Source organism: Mustela nivalis, assembly GCF_964662115.1.
Source record: "Mustela nivalis genome assembly, chromosome: 14".
Taxonomy (NCBI): Eukaryota; Metazoa; Chordata; class Mammalia; order Carnivora; family Mustelidae; genus Mustela; species Mustela nivalis.
The window spans coordinates 10,013,896-10,033,984 of NC_139033.1; the positions used below are offsets into that span (position 1 = coordinate 10,013,896).

At 49.0% G+C, this 20,089-nt stretch overlaps 1 protein-coding gene across 3 annotated transcripts in view; it reads right to left on the reverse strand.

The window, feature by feature from the left end:
- Nucleotides 1–1,306: 1,306 nt before the first annotated feature.
- RPH3A (rabphilin 3A) overlaps nucleotides 1,307–20,089 on the reverse strand; it is a 255,224-nt gene continuing 236,441 nt past the window's right edge. For all 3 annotated transcript variants that reach the window (XM_082698404.1, XM_082698405.1, XM_082698403.1), the window contains 6 exons: nucleotides 16,408–16,534; nucleotides 13,128–13,184; nucleotides 12,285–12,439; nucleotides 8,130–8,211; nucleotides 4,335–4,431; nucleotides 1,307–3,529 (listed from right to left, as the gene is read on the reverse strand). In XM_082698404.1, the coding sequence (XP_082554530.1) occupies nucleotides 3,399–3,529; nucleotides 4,335–4,431; nucleotides 8,130–8,211; nucleotides 12,285–12,439; nucleotides 13,128–13,184; nucleotides 16,408–16,534 (649 nt within the window). In that variant the 3' untranslated portion in view covers nucleotides 1,307–3,398. The remainder of the gene's footprint in view (nucleotides 3,530–4,334; nucleotides 4,432–8,129; nucleotides 8,212–12,284; nucleotides 12,440–13,127; nucleotides 13,185–16,407; nucleotides 16,535–20,089) is intronic.

The following is a 20,089-nucleotide window of genomic DNA, read 5'->3' on the forward strand; positions in this document are numbered from 1 at the left end:
GAAAACTTTCCTCATGGAGATTCATCTTGGCTTCTTTGGCAGGTCTACATACCTGGGGAAGGAGCTCAATCATTTTAGAGATGGATATTAGCTTTCTTTTCATCCATTCATGACTGACTGGTGGCGGTTGCCTAGAATGCTGTGTTGAGAAGGATTCAGAGGCTGCTAGCAGGCTCTGTGGGGAAGATACCAATTTGATTAGCAATGTCTGCTATGAGCGCGGAGAGATTAGTAATGTCTGCCCTGAGCACAGGGGAACCAGTGCCTCCTGCTACTCCTTGGGGGCGGAGGGGGGGGGGTTGTACTTCACGGCCCTAATTGGTATCTCTCTCCACCTGCTGGCAGCTGGCTAAATCGTAGGAAAAACAGATGGACTAGGACAGTGGTTGGCAAAGTCATGAGGGAGGTGGGAGGCACAAGGCATCAACCAGGAAATATATTCCGATATACATCTCGTCCCCAGTGTACAGTTAGAGTCTGGGTGTTAGGCGGCAGGGAGAGCATGGGTAGTTTGAAAAGAAAATCTCTACAGGCGACTCTAATAGGCCTATTTCTTCCCTAAGATTGAGAACCTCCCTTTTGGGGATAAGAAAAAGATCTTGTCTCTAAACTGGCAATCTGGTGGATGAAACTGATGATTCCTTCTGGGAAGTAACCAACATTCCCGATAAATTGCTTAAACACTTTTGGGATAGGTCTTGAGATTAAGAAACTCCCTGGGAAGTTGGTTAGCTCCTTAGCCCACAGGACTAAGCCCTCAGGACTGGTGAGGGCCATCTGTGAAGGCTCCTTGCAGGATGGAAGAACATAAAGGAGACATGGATGATCTGTGATATTATTAACCAGGATGTTAAGGACAGTGCATCAGGAGTCCAGTGAAACAGCTCCTTTCTGGCATTGCTGCCGTGAGCCATTGGCCATGTCGTTCCCTGCCCTGGGCTTTGGGTTATTCCTCTGTCAGGTAAGTGAGTCAATAGAACTTGGCCTTTGTTCAGCTCTTTTTTCTCTTTGCATCTTGACATTGTCTCATTTCATGCCATGCAGGATTTTCCCCAAGGTTGAGGAAGAAGGGAGAAGAGATGCTGGCCCCCTGTTGGGTGGGCATCAGCAAAAAGCATTCTTCTACCTGGGTATGGAGTCAGCCAACAAGGACAGAGAGACCACATCTGCCTTGTCCATGGCCAAAACCCCAAGGGCTGGTACATAGCAGATGCTCATTAAACACTGACTCTCCAAATAGCATCAAGTATCCTGATGAGGAGGAAGCACTTCCAGAAACCAGAAAGGAAAAACCCAGACCACCAGCTTTTCCTGGATATTCCTACTTTATTTTTGGCTACATCATCACAAAGAAAGGCAGTGGGCGGTTCGGCATGCACTGGAGGGCATGTGTGTATTCTAGGCAGGGAGGGGTTACACTTATCATGGACAGCAGGTGCCCGGTCCGGGGACACCGTGAGCTTGCTGCATGCTGATTCCAGCGCCAACACCAGCGTCAGGCTTGAGCAGTGCAGCTAGCATGCTTTCTCCTCGGGGTGGACCATGGGAAGGAGGTGGGCCAAGAGTGGGCACCACGGGGACTGACAGAGGGACAGGGTTGGGGGGCAAGATGGCAGCCTGGAAGCCATTGGCCATCTTGGGGAAGGCAAAGAGCTTGGTGTTTGGAAGATGGTTATTCAAGGCAAGAAATCAGAGTCTTCCGATGAGTTGCGCAGGGAGCTGAGGGCGGGGGCCTTGACTGAGAAAGGTTAAAAGGTGCGTTTGGAGAAAGTGAGAGTTTGCGTGTCCATCTGATGACGTCTCTAGACAACGGGCTGTCAGACAGAGGGATGTGATTTTCATGGGGAAGACCAAGGAAACCGGCGAAAAAACAAGCCTTTCTCACGGGGCAGGGAAGACGCCCTGACCCCCGCCTCACATTTGTAACATTGATTCTCATCGCCTTTTCTTCTTTTTTACTATTTTTTTTTTAATTTGGGGGGGAAGGGAGCCCAAATGATTCATGATGGAACTATGGCCGTTGGTATCAGGATCTGTCACTCTCCGAAGCTGCACATTCACGATGGTATCTTATGCTCCCGACAAACTTGGTGAAAGGGTGCAGGAGACAGACAGACTGAGACAGCATCATGGACAGAGACATTCAAGGCGATTCTGCGTGAGAGACAGGGCTTGGGGATTCAGAGAAGCAGAGAGGGTGAGGGACGGACAGAGCAGAGTGTTTACTTAACTAAGAGCAGAGGGAGGGGGAAGGCTGGGGGCTTTGGAGAGCCCCGCCCCCACCCAGACCCAGAGCTCTGGTTTCTAACTGCCTTTTGCACCTACTTGGGGAGCCCAGGGGCCGAGGAAAGCCCACTAAGGGGCGTCTACACAGCTGGCGGGAGGCCACCATGCACCTGGGACAGCACCAGCAGCACGCCCAGCGGGGGGCGGGGGGCCCCTGGTTCTGCCACCAGGAGACACGGGCAGGGGTTGAGAAGCACACGGGCCTAACTGGAACTCCAAGGGGGGGAGCCAGTTTGAGTTTGCTGGCCAAGCTGGGGAGGGGGCGAGGCTGGCTTAAGGTATTTTTTGCTGTTGCTATTGAACCCCCTTAGAAAGAGGACAAGGAGACGGGGAGAGAGACGGACAGGGAGAGAGGAGGGTGAGGAGGAGAGAGAGTTTGACGCGATGTAGGGTTAGGGAGGGAGGAGCGCAGGATGGGGAGGGGGAGGGCGGGGGGGACACTAAAGGGTGTTGGGTTCTGCTCGGAAGCAAACAGAGGAGGCATCCTGAAAGACGGGGCTACCAAGCCCCTTTGTGTGTTCTGCGTGTCCACGTCTGGATGCATTTGGGGCCAGGAGAGTCTGTTCCTAGTCACCGGGGAGTTTAAGCTCGGTGGTCTGTCTTCCTGGCAATCGGGGTGTGTGGCGTGGAGGGGCAGCAGAGGCCTGGAGGTTCTATCTCTGCCCCAGTGCTGGCCCTCGCAGCCTGGTTCCAGGGTATACGCAGACACGACCCAGGAAACGCAGGGTGTGTGTGTGTGTGTGTGTGTGTGTGTTTTCAAGGCCAGGAGGTTCTAAAAACAGTCCTAAATGATGAAGAACCTTTGCAGTTTCCCCAGACAGAAAGGTTGTTAAATTCCAGCCTCCTTGTACAAATCTCCGCCTTCCTCTCCCTCCTGGAGGGACCAGAGAGGGGCTGCAGTCAGGCCCCGCAGCACAGCATCGCAGACGGAGGAGAAAGGTCTTTGGCAGCAGTGCCCAAGGTCAGGGGGCACCTCAAAGGCAGGCTTGGGGAGGGAGGGGGGTGGGGGAGGCAGAGAGGAGAGAGGCCAGAGTGCGAAGGGCGGCAGGGTCAGGCTGGCGGGTGACCTGGCATGGGGGTGGGGCACGGAGCTGGGGACCTGGGGGCCCATCCTAATCGCTCGACACGTGGTTCTCGTTCTGTAGCTGGTGCCAGCGCTCAATCTTCTTGTCCTTGTTTTTCAGACACTCGTACCAGTGTTTCAAGCGCTCTCCCTTGGCCGAGATCCCCAGCTGGCAGCCTCCTGGAGGGCAGGACGGGGAGACAGAGGCAGGCGGTCAGCGTGGAGGGGCGCATGGGACTCTCGTTCTGGATCCTAATGTCTAGCTAGGGGAAAGCGGCCGGCAAGCGGTGACCCCTCCGGACCCCTCGGCAACCTGGGGTCTTTCTCTGCGGAGGGCTGTTGTGATGACGTTACCACGGGCCTTCTCTGCCTGCACACCAGCTACTCAGGAGCCCGCCATGGTTCCCTATGGGAGCACCACGTGGTAGCTTCACTATCGCATTTTTGTAAGACCTTCCGTAAGTCGCCACCCCACTCACTGAAACTGTCTCCCGCTACTTCTGGGTACCCCTCGTCTATTTCCAAAGGGTCAGCTCGGCCCCCCTGTCCAGTCCTGCCCCTACTCCCTGGCTTACGCTGTGTGCCTTGCCTGCAGTGCATTCCCTGCTCCACCTTTCATGAATGATCTTCCTCATCGTTGGAAGGGGGGCTGGGAAAACTAGAACCTTCCTCCAGGCCTCACGAATTAAGGGGACTCCCTTTGTACCCTATTTTTGGGGGCCACAGACCCCACTCTCCTCTGTGATTTGGTTACCTGTTCAGCCAATAACCCATCATGACCCAGTCACCCAGCTTCGTAAGCCCTTTCCTATAAAAGCATCCCCAAATTGGACCCAGATTGGTACCCTGGGTCCCGAGGTGGTGTTTGGATGAAACGGCCGCCAGAAGATAGGGAGAGCCCCGCACCCTCTAAGAGAAGCCTGGATCCTCAAGGCTCTTCGCTCCGGGGAGGAGGAGCTTGTCTCTGGGAGTCGGGAGCACTCACCGATGTAATCGTTGGACTTGCCGATGTCATAGTCCCAGACCGAGATGTCCAAGGACTTCTTCGCCAGGTCACTATGTTTGATGTCATAGAAAAACTCCTGGATGCAGCAGAGAAAGACAGGTGAGGGGGAGGGTCCTGATCCTTGGGCATGAGAAGCTAAAGGGATGAGCCCTAGGGATTCAGGGACCAAACACCTGGGAGCAAGGGGACCCTCCTGCTGGATCCTTTACCCCCAGGACCGACAATCCCCTTTCAACAAACACTCTGTATAACAAAGACTCTCAAAACCCGCGATTCCCATTTCAGTAACTCTCTAAAATCAGGACGGCTGGTGGGGTTTTTCTAAGAGAGCTGCTCCTGGTCAGATTTCCTGGAAGGCAAATAGCCGTGAATTCAGTTCTTCCCTTCTGGTCGCTTCAGAAGTAGGTTTCCCTCTCTCCATCATTTAGAGATTGAGGGTAGTCGAGGGCCCTGAGACTGACATGAAGAACAGAGGCTTGGGTTTCCAGACTTTCTACATCATTCTTCTGCCTAACTGTAAAATGCCTTCATGTTCATTGTTTGTTTTTTCTTTTAAGATTTTTAAAAATTTATTTATTTGACAGACAGAGATCACAAGTAGGCAGAGAGGCAGGCAGAGAGAGAGGAGGAAGCAGACTCCCTGCAGAGCAGAGAGCCCGATGTGGGGCTCCATCCCAGGACCCTGGGATCATGACCTGAGCCGAAGGCAGAGGCTTTAGCCCACTGAACCACCCAGGCACCTCCATTCATGTTCATTGTTAAAACAAATGAGGAAGCTAAAATAAAATCAAATAAAACCCAACCTCCAAAGCCTGTCATCTAACTACCCCAGAATAGCCACTGTCAACATTTCCCATGTGCGACCACATTAATGTATGTTTTCAAGTCAACATGAATATTAATTTGAATATTACATGAAACATTTGAATATTACGTAAAGTATAATATGAACATGCTGCATTATGAGAGCCTTATTTTCCCGTTTTATAACACGTCGTAAAAAACCAGTTTAGCGCGTTAGCAAATATCTTTCTGGTTTCCTTTAATGCTTAGGTCACTGTCCCTAACCTCAATATAATGCTCAACAGCGGAGTACTGACGTTGTTTCCAACTTTCCGCTACCATTAATAATCAGATGAAAGGCACACTTGCAACTCCGTCATTGTGCAAATCCGTGATAACTTATTCAGGATAGATTCTGAGACGCGTATCTCTGAGTTCGTAAGGTTCTAAGATAGAGAGCAGCGTTGTACACCACAATACCATTTGTGGCCAGTAAGAAAGCTGGCCCTATACGTGTTTGTCCAGTATGTTTATACATCCTGGAAGTGGATGGTAGAGCTCCTTCAGAAGAAGAGAAGTAGGTGAATAGAACTGCCCTATGACCCAGCAATTGCACTATTGGGTATTTACCCTAAAGATACAAACGTAGTGATCCAAAGGGGCACGTGTACTCGAATGTTTATAGCAGCAATGTCCACAATAGCCAAACTATGGAAAGAACCTAGATGTCCATTAACAGATGAATGGATCAAGAAGATGTGGTATATATACACAATGGAATACTATGCAGCCATAAAAAGAAATGAAATCTTGCCATTTGCGACAACATGGATGGAACTAGAGCATATCATGCTTAGCGAAATAAGTCAAGCGGAGAAAGACAACTATCATATGATCTCCCTGATATGAGGAAGTGGTGATGCAACATGGGGGCTTAAGTGGGTACGAGAAGAATAAATGAAAGAAGATGGGATTGGGAGGGAGACAAACCATAAGTGACTCTTAATCTCACAAAACAAACTGAGGGTTGCTGGGGGGAGGGGGTTTGGGAGAAGGGGGTGGTATTATGGACATTGGGGAGGGTATGTGTTTTGGTGAGTGCTGTGAAGTGTGTAAACCTGGTGATTCACAGACCTGTACCCCTGGGGATAAAAATATATGTTTATAAAAAATAAAAAATTATATTAAAAAAAAAAAAGAAGAGAAGTAGGCGATAGAGGCTGGGAAAGGAGGAGGACTGTTGACTGGACATCCGTTGGTACTTTTGGAATTTTCAGATATGTGACTATATTACCTGTTCCTCAAATAAATGGTATTTAAATTACAAAATGTTAAGGATTTTGGACATTTTGACAACATGACAAACAGCCTTTAGGAAGTTGGACCAGTTTGGTCTCTTACCCATGATGCATACATTTCCCCACAGGCTCACCAACACCAGGTACCAACATTTTATAATATTTTTGTGCCTGTTTGTGATGAGATCTGGTGTCTGGCCTTGTTTCCTATCTTCTCTATTGCTAATGAGGCTTACTGGCTCTTTAGATTTCTTCTTCAATGACTTGTTCAGACTCCAGGAGCAGGTAGACAGGACCACAGTCATTGGCTCCTTACTCAAAATTCAGGAGTCAGAGTTGGGACATGAAGGGTCCAGCTGAAAGAGGGACCTGGGGATAGGATGCACTGAGCTACTGGCCAGTGATGCTCTGAGCTCTGTTTACAAAGAATATTCTCCATGCACATGGATATGGGCACATGCATTTCAAAAGCAAAATGAGCACAAAGCACACTGTATTGTAGTTTTCTTGGCCCACTTTCCAACATTTGGGTAAAAAACAATGCTGACTCTGATCTGACGTCAGATTGTTACATTCAACAGATAGTTCTGGACCCCTAGGATCCGACCGCTTGCCAACAAATAACAGAAATCCAGGGGGACAGCATGACATGCAGGAACACGTGAACCCTGCAGGGGTTTTAACGCACTGACTCTTAAGGGATGACCAAGAGTCTTCCGGAGAGGGAGAGAGAGAGAGAGATGGAAGCCCAGGAAAAGGGAGCAGCAGGCGCAAAGGCTAAGAGATGTACCAAGGACCCGCGCGAAGTAAGGTTGACTTGAGGCGGGGAGGGTGAGCTGGGGAAGGGGTGGGACGTGACTTTGAAAGGGCTTGACTGTCACACTAAGAAGTTAAGGAGCCACTGTTGGGTTAAGCAATGGGGAAGAAAAATTCAGATTCATTCTTCAGAAAACTCATGCTTATATGAGGATGGGCCAAACACAAGGAAGTGAGTCAGGAGTCTACTGCAATAGTCCAGATGTGAAATGCCTGACAAGTGACAGGGAGACAACCGGAAGAGGCACAGTACGTAGATAGGGGTCTTAGTAGGGCCTGCTACCCAGGATGGACATGGGGAGTGAGGGACAGAGAGGGGACAGTGCCAACTGGGTGACTGGTAAAAGGCATCACTATCCTTATTTATTTCCTCAAATTTCAGGACCACAGACTACTAGACCCTGGACATGATTTCATTCAGTCTGTCTCCAAATGCAGCTTCTTCCTATGACATGCCTAATCTATAGGTTTTTGTCTTAGGTTTGATTCCCTCTGGTGACAAGGAACTCATTACCTATCCTTTAAATAATTCAAGTGGGTGTATAAGAGAAAGCTTTTAAAAAAATATTTTATTTTTATTTATTCATTTTTGAGAGAGAGAGAACATGAATGGGGAGGGGTGGTGGGGCAACAGAGAGGGAGAAAGAATCTGAAGCAGACTCCGCACTGAGCAGGGAGCTGACGCAGGGCTCGATCCCACAACCATGAGATCGTGACCTGAGCTGAAACCAAGAGTCAGATGCTCAACCGACTATGCAGCCCCGGCGCCGCAACAGAAAACTGTTTTGATGTGAATCATGACATTCTAGTACAGAGCTTGTTCCTGCCTCGCACACGGGAAATATCCCAGAGCACGACAAAAGTGGGGCGCCCTTACCTCATTAAACTCAGGGTTCAAGGTCTTCTTCTTTATTTGAGTCTTGTGTTTGGCCTTCTTTCCCATGTCCGGTTTCAGCCAGCTGAGGGAGACAGAGATGCTATTGCGAAGGAAGCTTAATGAATCAGATCAGCCTCTTGACCCCAAAGGCTCCCTCCCGTGCCCGGAGAACCACTGCACAAATCAGGACATGAGTCGACATTAACAACATCGATGTGCGTTAGAGCAGAGCTGCCAGGCACGGCACTTAGGACCTGTGGGATAGTTCATTCTCAACAAACCCTTGTGGGTAAGGCTACAACCCCCCATTTCATGTGCAAGTAAATTGAGCATCCAGACAAGTTGAGACATGTGCCCCAGGTCACACAGCTTGGAACCAACCCAGCGCTCGCCTCTTAGCTAGTACTCAGTCCCAAAGGGTCAGATTGAAAGCCTGGATGGTGGTTCCTAGAGTGGCACAATTACCCCTTAGGCTGACCCCAAGTCCTGGGGAGGCGGTGACTGTAAACACAGAAAGGAGAAGATGCAAATCTGATTACAATCAGTCCTCCTCAAAACTATTCAGTGGCTCCCCTTGGACCTTAGGGTAAAGTTCAGATTCCTTGATGGGGCTTTTAAAGCTCTAGTCCAGCCTGCTCTTATGCTACGCTCTTCACCTCACCTCACTCCCCATTCACTCTCCTTTCCACCTCAGGGCCTTTGCACATACCATTTCCTCTGCCTAGACAGCTCTTCCCCAGTGTAAGCACAATGCCTGGCACATAGTAGGTGCTCAACCAGTATTTTCTGGGCAAATAAGTAAGATGGGCCAAAAGCTCCTAATTGTTGGGACACTTGGACTCTCATTAAAGCTGTCACTATGGGGTGTCTGGGTGGCTCAGTGGGTTAAGCCTCTGCCTTCCGCTCAGGTCATGATCCCAGGGTCCTGGGATTAAGCCCCGCATGGGGCTCTCTGCTCAGCAGGGAGCCTGCTTCCTCTTCTTTCTCTGCCTGTCTCTCTGCCTATTTGTGATCTCTATGAAATAAATAAATAAAATCTTCAAAAATAAAAAAGCTGTCACTAGCTGTGCAACTTTGAACCTAAGTGTAGCTTCAGCATGCCTCAGGTTCCCAATCTGCAAAGAGGGCAAACATTTTTTTCCTTCACTGACAGAACTGCTTTTGAGGATAATTTATTTTATTTATTTATTTTTATTGAAGCATAGTGGACAGTGTTACATTCGTTTCAGGCATACACACAGTGACTTGACAAGTCTACACGTCTACACTTCTGCTGTGCCCACCACAAGGGTAGTCACCATCTGTCACCACGCAACACTACTGGAAAGCCACTGATGATATTCCCTCTGCTGTGCCTTCACCCCTGTGACTCATTCATTCCACAACTGAAAGCCTATACCTCCTACTGCCCTTGAGGACAATTTTATTATTTTGTTTTATTTTTAATTATTTACTTATTTGAGAGAGAGAGAGAGAGAGAGAGAGAGAGCACGCGAGCACACAGGCAGGGGAAGCAGCAGAGGGAGAGGGAGAAACAGGCTCCCTGCTGAGCAGGCTGCCTCCCACCCCCATTCCCTCTGTGAGGCTCTATCCCAGGATCCTGGGATCATGACCTGAGCCAAAGGCAGAGATGCTTAATGGACTGAGCCACCCAGGCACCCCTTGAGGACAATTTTAAAGAAGGGACACAAAGCGGGGACTGAACAGTATGAAGTGCTGAGCAAAGATGAAGGGCAATTCTGATTTTAAAAATCTTAATTCAGGGGCGTCTGGGTGGCTCAGTGGGTTAAGCCTCTGCCTTTGGCTCAGGTCATGATCTCGGGGTCCTGGGATCGAACCCTGCAGCAGGCTCTCTGCTCAGCAGAGAGCTTCCTCCTCTCTCTCTTCCTGTCTCTCTGCCTATTTGTGACCTCTCTCTCTCTCTCTCTCTGTCAAATAAATAAATAATATCTTTTAAAAAATCTTAATTCAATCTTAGACTGATTAATGGCCTCCTGTTAGCTTTCCCATAATGGTCACCAGGGCAACCGTTTTCTGGGTGACCACAGCAATGTTCCTTCCTCCACAGTGATTGGGTGGATGGTAGAAGGGGGTAGGTAGGGAGAATTATTTAAGAAAAGCAGCTTGCTGGTGGCTGGGATGTAACAGAGTGCAGGACAGTGGCCCATGAGCTAATTTTCTTTATTGGCCCATATGAGAAACAAAACCCAGTTACTCCTAGAAATCAAATTCATCCCCAACTCATGGGTTCTTCTGTTCACTAAACCCTCATTCGAAGAAAATCCAAAGCAGAGTCCACCCTGGCCTAATTCTTTAGCCGTGACCTTAAAGGGAGCACTGCCTTCTATTATGAGAGGGAGGCCAGGAGAGGGAATGTCTCCCGGGCTGGAGGGAACATAAACAAATGCTCTCTGCCATGAGGAGGAACAGGAAGGGTAGTGATTTAGAACCAGAATGGCAGATGTTTAATTAATGAGCACCTACTGTGTACCAGACCCCATGACAATGCTCCTCTCAGACCTCCAGCCACAGGGGGGCAAAATGGACTGACAAGGTGGCTGGGCTCTGAATTTACCCCAATGTTCTCGCCGTGGCAGTGCTCGCCCTGGGCTCCCAGCCAGCACCTGGGTCAGCAGGGGCCAGCAAGGGCCACCAGGCAGGCCCACTGCAATGAGCCATTTTGTGCTCAAGCCTTCCCCATCACCTGGGCTGTAACTTCATCAGAACTGTACTGCGATCTAAGATTCTTCCTGCCCAACCATCCTTCCGGCCCCCTCCTCCACCCCACCTGCTTTCCCTAAGGTCCTCCGCTGGCTCCCTCTCAATTCTTCTTCATGGGCATTTCCCCCCAATAAATCTCCTGCACATCTCATTTAGCCCTGGAGTGTGCTTCTTGGAGGGCAGAACCTAATGACCAATGTTACTATTCCCATTTTACAGATGAGGACATTGAGGCCCAGAGATGTGAAGGCACTAGCCAAAGGTCATACAGCTAGAGCATACTGAGGACTATGGGCTCTAAGGTTCAAACCCAGGCAGTCTGGATCCAGAGCCCAAGCTTTCAATCATATCCATAGAAACACACCTTTAGCTGCCACAAGGCAACGCAGAAGTCTACTGAGAGTAGGGCAAATATTACTATACCAGGAACATTTAGAATTGCTTTCTACATGAGATCTTATTTGAACCTTTTGCCTTGTCCCCATTCCTGGACATAAGTGGCACTACTGTCTCCACTGTGCCCAGGAAGAATCCAAGGTTAGGATAACTTGCTTACAGTTACACAGTGGGCAGCTGGCAGAGACAGGAGTGGAACCCATGTCTGATTCAGTGGTGGTTGTGAGGATGTGCTGCGCGGACCTCCAGCTATAGCACTGCTGACTGAGGTCTCAGCTGCTGCCCTTGGAAACCTAGCCATGTTTGTGCCGTGGCTCCACTCTGGGCTGATGGCTAAAGTTGGCAGGAATATTATGGGATTCCTGTTTCTAGGAGACATGGGCCTTGTCTGATGGCTGCTTTGGACCTTGAAGACTCTGATGGCCTTGCTGAACTTGCATCCACGATGCTTCCCCTGGCCCATCTCTCCTCTCTGCTCATGTGAGTCAGACTTGCATGGTGGTCTAACAGCTCTCCCTGCCTCAGGCATTGCCGCTAGCAAAGTCCTGGTCTGTTGAACCCCATCTTGGCATCATTCCAGAGGCTCTGTACTAACAGATAACACGACTCTCTGACTCCCCATGGTGGAGTTTCTGGGAATAACTCAAAGTCTAAGGTCCTTTCTTTAAACATTTCCAGATTTGCACTGGAAAAAGCTGGATTGCTTCTTTGGTGGTGGGGCTCTGGATTGCTGGAGGGACAAGTTGCTGATTCAAGGGGGCTCCAAATGGGGTCACTGCAATGCTGCCAACTGCCTTTGTCCCAATGGAGGGCACAGAGCCACAAAACTCCTCATATGGGCAAGTGACACACCAATCTGTCTGAGATGCCAGACTCACACTCTAGCCAGTTCTGGGCACCATCTCAAGGTGTGACCTTGGACAGGCTTATTTCCTTCTCTGGGCCCAGTGTTCAGTCATCTTGGGGAAGCTCTCTAGTTCTTCCTTTGCAAGGATCTAGGACCCCCTCTGGGGTCGACTCACAGTCCCAGTGACTCACAGCTTGACGAATGGATCTGAGTAGCCGTTGGCGTCCATGGCGGCCAGGTGCACGCAGCGTATGATGCCCACGATGAGGCCTCCCTGCTGTGTGCTGTACATGAGGGACACCAGGATCTTGCCACGTTCCTCTATGTCACCAATACGTTCCACCTGCTGCAGTAGAAGAGGGTATATGAGTCTAGGAAGGGGAGGAGGCCGGGCGACTGGATGGATGGCTAGTGTTAGGGAGGAGTCTGTAGAGAGGAGGAAGAGCTGGCCCTCCCCAGTATGCTCAGCACCACGGACAGCAGACACCCTCTGGTCTCCAGGGCTCACCAACATGGGTGCAAATCCAAGGCACACTAGGGTTGAAACTTTACTCTGACTTAGACATGGACAGAGCCCTGAGTGACCATAAGTGGGGCTAGACCCTGCTTCCAGTCTGACTCCAAGCTCAGATTTGCCACAGTCAACCAGCCTTCTCACAGTTAGAGTCCCTGGGGTTGCATGAGGGACCTGGGCAAAGAGTGCAGAGGTGTGGTCCAACCCCAGCCTCCACGTCCCCATGGACAGAGGGAGAGTAACATCGCTCTGGTCCTGCAGAACTGCCAGCAGAGCTTCACCAACAAACAGGGGAACTCGAGGGTGTGTCCTGGGGGTGAGAATGTGGGGTGGGGTGCCCACGCAAGGTGGGGGCTCCAGGTCTCGTGGGTCTTGTGTTCTAATGTCTTGGGCACAAGGGTACCCCTCTTGTGGTAAACTGACAGGCAAGTGGTTTTAGGAGAAAGAAAGAAGGCGCTAGGCAAGAGAGGAAAGAGATGGTGGACCCCGACTGTGGCTTCGATACCCCCTTAGTGCTCACCTCCTCCTCATAAAGGGCCATGCCTCGGGCTGACCCAGTGGTTCCAGCACGCTTCATCTTAGAGGAAGGAAATAGAAAGGAAAGATAACATGAGTCTGTGAGGCTCATCTCCCTGCACAAGAAGGACCAGAAAACCCTCACCCTTCCGTCAGCATCCAGACCCATGAGGGCGGGACCTCCAAGCTTCTGTGGCCCTCCAGCTCTTCCCTTTTTAGACAAAACTTACATAACATTAAGCATTTGACAGACCATGTGAATGCACACCAGTCTATAATATAGGGTATATTACTAACTCATTTTACAGAGGAGGGCACTGAGGATTAGAGTGGTTAAGCCACTTGCCCAAGATCACAGTAAGTGGCAGGACCCCCCCCCATACACAAAACAGGTAAGCTTTTATCTGCTCCAGTAGAAGTGGCACAGGGGTCTTGGGGTCTGAGCCACTGGGTACTTCTTCCCCTGTGGCTCCTAAGGTCCTTTTGTGGGATTCTAGCGCTCTGGGGAACACTACGTGAAAACCCCTGGCTGAGTCCAACCTCCTCACTTTAGGGATAAGGAAAACTGTGATCCAGAGGAGACGGGGGGCACTGATGAGGCCCCTGCCCTTGGTGGGGTACATGGGGGTAACTGGAAGAGGGATGGTTAAGGGCAAAAAACAAAAGATCAGGAGGGTCTTGTGGCTACTCCAGGCCTCTGCCTGTCCTGCCACCTTCGTGCCTCTGGGGCTGGTTGATTCCCTCACAGCAAAAAAAGGCAAGCTCTGGAGCTAAAAACCCAGATGGGGGCCTGGCCACAGTCCTGACCAACTGTACTCACTGGGTGAGGGATGGAAGAAGGGGCTGGAAGAAGCAGCTGTCACAGGAAAAGACCCAGAGGAAACACCTCACTCTTTGGATTGCGCGTAATGATTTATTTGGAGCCTGGCACTTGGTGTAAATTGCTCCTTGCAATTTTCCTTGTCGTGTCTTGTTCCTTCGCTGGTGCTACGCAAAGACGGTGTGGCACACAGATCCTCCATCCTCCGGCCGGCCATCTGGTAGGAGGATGCCGCAGGATTTCCTCTCCTGCCCGCAATAGCGTCCCCACGGGGAAGCTGGCCCGCTGCCCAGGGGAGCAGGCACCCTGGTGACTGCAGGAGGGCTAGGCTCTGGCCGGTGCCTGAGAGCACAGCCACTGATTTGCGGTGGGATCTTGGCTGCCCGCTCCCCCTTTAACCTATGGGCTCCTCCCCAAGGGGCCCATAGGTAAATGGGCTGATTCGATTATCTCCGAAAATAGATGGCTGGGTCCCACTGTACCTCACTAAGTCAGGATCTCCAGGGAGACCCCCACAGATCTGAGTCTGTAAAGCTCTGGTTTAAAAACCTCGAGTTGGGAACGGAGTTTGCCGCCGCCACTGGGCCACCATCTCTCGCTCGCTAACTCCAGTGCCCAGCGCTATGGGCTCCGGCAGCAGCAGCCACGCGGAAGGAGGGGAAGTGAGTAGGTCTCCAGGGCCAGGGCTCACACGGCCCACCGGACTGCACCCTCTACCGAAGGGCTGAAAAACCTCATTGTTATAGGCCTGGTGCTATGAAATCAGACGTTTTCAGAAATGCACTGAGCATCCAAAGATGCGCAAACTTCCTTTGCAGCATCTGGGGCGAGCCGGTACTCAGGACTGCAAAACTGATCTGTCTGTCCAGAGTGCAGCTCTGGGGGCTTTGCAGGAGGCTAGGGAGGCCTCCCTGTGGGGTCTTTATAAAGACGCCAGTATGGGTGGTCTCCATGCCAAACGTGTAACGACTGTGCCAGAGACATCCTGCGAGGATATAGCACACGTGGAAACGTCCTTGAGACTCCACTAGGAGGGAAAATGTTCCATTCTTAAAAAAAGAAAAAAAAAAAAAAGTCTTCCTGTTATTGGTAGTTCTGAAAGTGAAGTATTTTTTCTTCCCTGGAGTCAAAAGATACCTAAGTAATGACTGCCAGCAGAAAAACGGGACAGAAGTCAGGTATTGGCAAGGTTTCTGTCTTCGTCTGCGTGTGAGTTTTTAACAAATGTGGGGACCTAAGGCATGAGTGCAAGTTAGTACGTGTGGACAGTTCTCGGCAGGTTCAACGTTATAACCATGATCAATAAACCGGCTACATTTTTTCTGGACAATGCCAGCATTTGTTTTTCTGTTTGTTTTTGTTTTTCAAACAAGGACATTTCCTATCGATGGCAGCTGATTGGAATTTGTGGCATTTTTGTCATACAAAATGTCATACATTCCCAGTGACGGAATGCGTCGTCACTACACTCTTCTAACTGAGTTGTCCTGCCTGCAAATACATGTTTTTAATGTTGTCTGTCTCTTGTACTGTTCCTGTAAGTTTGTTATTAAAATACATTAAACTTTAAAAAAGAAAAATAAAAATCTCCAGTTGATTCTGAGGTATGGCCCTACTGGAGAGCCTCCGTGTGGTTCCTGTTCTGTCCGAAAAGGCGAGTGCCACACCGAGGGGTCATAGCTCCTATTGCACACTAACCCTTAAAGGACCTTATGAAGCTGGTACTTACTACAGGATTCCATGTTGCAGATGAGAAAACTAAGGCCTAGAGAGGTTAAGTAATTTGGTTAAAATAAAGTAAAATATAAATAAAATAAATAAATAAAATAATAAAATAAGTAATTTGGTTAAAAAAGAGGTTAAATAAATAATATATGGCAGAGCCTGAGATCCAGACCCAGGGAGTCTGGCTCCAGAGTCCATGCTCTTAAGCAGTACGTGACCTTGTCTCCTGTCGCTCTGTGCGGTGCTTTATGCACTCATGACCGGCAAGTGGGTCAGCCAGCATTATTTTCCACGATAATACACAGTTAATTTATGAGTGCTTATTAGACACTAGGTTCTTCCCTGATTCTATCTTTCATGCAATCCTCCTCTGGCGCAGGTCCTGTTAGAAAGCCCATTTTGTAGACAAGAAAAACTGAGGCTCAGGAGAGTTCAGATTCTTGACCAAGGCCAGGGAACAGGGAAGTGGCAGAGCTGGGCTTTGAACCCAGGCAGGCTACACTGCTATAGCACACTGCCCTTCCCAGTTTCACCATGGAGGATTCTGAGGTCAGAACTGATGCCAACACAGAGTTGGTAAAAGGCAGAGCTGGGATGCCAACCCCCACACTCAGATCTGAAATCTCCCTCCTACCTCTACTGCTGGGCACCCTGCAGATCACCCCCTTTGCAGGCCCAGAGGAAGGCCCCCAGCCCCCAAATCCTTCTCTCCCATCACGCCCTCGGCAAAGGTGCTCACCGGGATCACCCGCTCCAGACAGATATTAAAGTTCTTCTTCTGGTTGGGCTTCAGTTTCTTGAGTGAAAATCTGGTCTCACCGATAAACTCGTTATGGCCAAATTTGTCCTCATCACAGACAGAGATCCTGCGATTGACGTCAGGGGTGGGGAGAAAACACAGAGCCCCAATTGAGCAAATACTATGTATCAAGATTTATGATTGATAACTGGCAGGGAATGGGTAATGAGCATAGGAATACTTCAATTTCCTACTTCTTCTTCTTCTTCTTCTTCTTCTTTTTTTTTTTTTTTGACAGAGAGATCACAAGTAGGCAGAGAGGTAGGTAGTGGGGGGTGGGTGTAGCAAGCCTCCTGCTGAGCAGAGAGCCCGATGTGGGGCTCGATCCCAGGACCCTGCGATCATGCCCTGAGCCAAAGGCAGAGGCTTTAACCCACTGAGCCACCCAGGCATCCAAGGATCATCATTTCTGAACCAATAATGCCAGTTCTAGGAATTTATCTTAAAGACATAAGAAGTGCAAAAATCCTTAACTACAAAGGCGTTTATCACTGTTGTTTCAAATAACGTATGTATTCCATAATGGGGGATACTTAAGAGAGATCATGAAACAACCATAAGAATATAACATGGAAAACAGTGTTGTAATCGGTCATCAGGGAAAGACAAGACTGTAACGCAACACCACTACACACCCACCAGAATGGCCGGAACGACAACGTGTTGATGAGGCTGTGAACGAATGGGGACTCTCGTACATTGCTTGTAGGAGAGTCACCTGGTACAATCCCTACGGAAAATTGTCAGTTTCTAAAAAGCCGAGCATACACCTACACTAGGAGTCTCCCATTACACTCCTGAGAAGAAAGGCACGTGTAATACAACGTCACTAGACTGTTCCTAGCAGTACTACCATAATAGCCCCCAAAGGGAAACCAACCAAATGTCCATTAATAGTAGAACAGGTAAAGGAAACTAGTACAGCCACACAAAGGGATACTAAAGAGTGGAAAATTGGGCACACTGGGTGGCTCAGTGGGCTGAGCCTCCGACTCTTGACTTTGGCTCAGGTCATGATCTCGGGGACGTGGGACTGAGCCCTGCATCAGGCTCTGTGCTCAGCCAGGCGTCTGCTTGGGATTCTCTCTCTTCCTCACCCTCTGCCCTTCACCCCCTCACCCCACCGTGTTCTCTCTCTCTAAAATAAATGAATAAATCTTAAAAAAAATAAAGAGTGACAAGAATCAACAATCTACAACTACACACACAACTTGGGCAAGTATCACAAATACAATATTAAGTGAAAAGACAGGAAAGATTCACACTGTACCATTCCGTTCATGTAAAGTACAAAGCCAGACTGAGTTCATTGTCCTTTACGTGTCAGGGTCGTGATTACCCTTGGGGGGGGGTCCTCACTAGAGGGACAGTACCAGGGACAGGGTGTCTGCGGTCTGGGAATGTTCTGTTCCCAGACCTCAGAGTGCTGACTGCGTAAAAACTCATCAATCTGTACAGTTTTCATGTGTGCATTTTCCTAAGTGGCTGTTACCCTTCAATAAAAATGCTTTCTTTTAAAGATTTTATTTATTTGACACAGAGAGAGAGAGATCACAAGTAGGTAGAAAGGCAGGCAGAGAGAGAGAGGGAGAAGCAGGCTTCCCGCTGAGCAGAGAGCCTGATGGGGGGCTCGATCCCAGAACCCTGAGATCATGACCCAAGCTGAAGGCAGAGGTTTAACCCACTGAGCCACCCAGGTGCCCCAAAAATGCTTTCTTAAAATAATAGTGTAGCAGTGGGAATGAACGTGGAACAGCCAATTTGAAAAGCAGTTTGTATGACTTGTAAAAGAACAACAAACAAAAAAACATCCACTATGATCCAACAAACACTCCCTTTTGGCTTCTATCCTAAGGAGACACTGGTATGTACACAAGGAAGTGTAAAGAATGCTCGTTGCAACTTTGTAAAAGAGAGAAGCTGGGAACAACCTAGATGTCCTTCCACAAGATCGTGGCTGAAGAAACTGATACCATTTACGTAAAATTTAAAACAGGCCTGGGGCGCCTCGGTGGCTCAGTCGGGTTAAGTGTCTGACTTTTTTTTTTTTTAAGATTTTATTTATTTACTTAACAGAGAGAGATCACAAATAGGCAGAGAGGCAGACAGAGAGAGAGGGGAAGCAGGTTCCGCACTGAGCAGAGAGCCCGATGCGGGGCTCGATCCCAGGACCCTGAGATCATGACCTGAGCCGAAGGCAGAGGCTTCGCAGGCACCCCAAGAGTCTGATTCTTGATCCCAGGACAGATCGAGCCCCATGTGGGGCTCTGCAGCTCAGTGGGGTGTCCGCTTGAGATTCTCCCTCTCTCTCTGCCCCTCCTGGCTGCTCACTCTCTCTCTCTCTCTAATAAATAAATCTTTAAAAAAATTTAAAAACATTCCAGACAATGCCACCATTGTTTCTAGATACATAATCATGTAGTTGACGTCTAAAGCATGCTTGTGAATGATGGCCGTACCATTCAGTGTGCGTTTTGCCCTGAGTAGGGGACGAAGAAAAGGAAGGGATAGGCAGGGGGAATATGACGGGAGCTTTGGTCCGCATCTGCAATGCTTTCTTTCTTGAAAATAATATCAGTTTTAAAAGCTGAAGAACATACAGAAAAATATTAAGATTTTCTTAAAGACTAAGAGCTGCTACTGGGTATTTACACCAAAGATACAGATGTAGTGAAAAGAAGGATCATCTGTATCCCAATGTTCATAGAAGCCATGGCCATAATCACCAAACTGGAAAGAGCCAAGATGCCCTTCAGCAGACGAATGGATAAAGAAAATGCGGTCCGTATATACAATGGAATATTATGCAGCCATCAGAAAGGATGAATACTCAACGTTTGTAGCAACATGGGCGGGACTGGAGGAGATTATGCTGAGTGAAATAAGTCAAGCTGAGAGAGTCAATTACCATGTGGTTTCACTTACTTGTGGGGCATAAGGAGTAACATGGAGGATGTAAGGAGAAGGAAAGGAAAAGTGAGTTGGGGGAAATCGGAGGGGGAGTCGAACCATGAGAGACTGTGGACTCTGAGAAACAAACTGAGAGTTTTGGAAGGGGGGGGTGGGGGGATGGGTGAGCCTGGTGGTGGGTATTGAGGAGGGCACGGACTGCATGGAGCCCTGGGTGTGGTGCATAAACAGTGAATCTTGGAACACTGAAAAAATTAAATTAAATTAAATTTTAAAAAAAGACTGAGTGCTGAGTTTATGGATGTTTGTTTTATTATGTTTACACTTTTCTGTACAGTTGTAATATTTAATGATAAAACATTTTTTAAAATTTGTGATAAATCGTTCTGTGTAACACACCGAAGCAGTCAAATATTTGGCAGATCTAAATGTCTTCCCACAGCTATAACTCTAAGATACAATGTTAAGGGAAAAGGCAAGTTCCAGATCTATACAGCAGGGTACTTTCTAGGTTGTAAGCAGTAGTAGGAATAGGCACACATTCACGGAGGGAGAGAGTGGACCCAGGCTGGTGGAGGGGACTGACCTTTTTTTTTTAAATTTTAAAAAAGGCTGCTTTTATTTATTTGAGAGAGGCAGCAAGCAGGCAGGGGAAAGAGAGAGAGCAGGAGAGAGAGTGAGCAGGGGAGAGGGAGAAGCAGACTCCCCATTG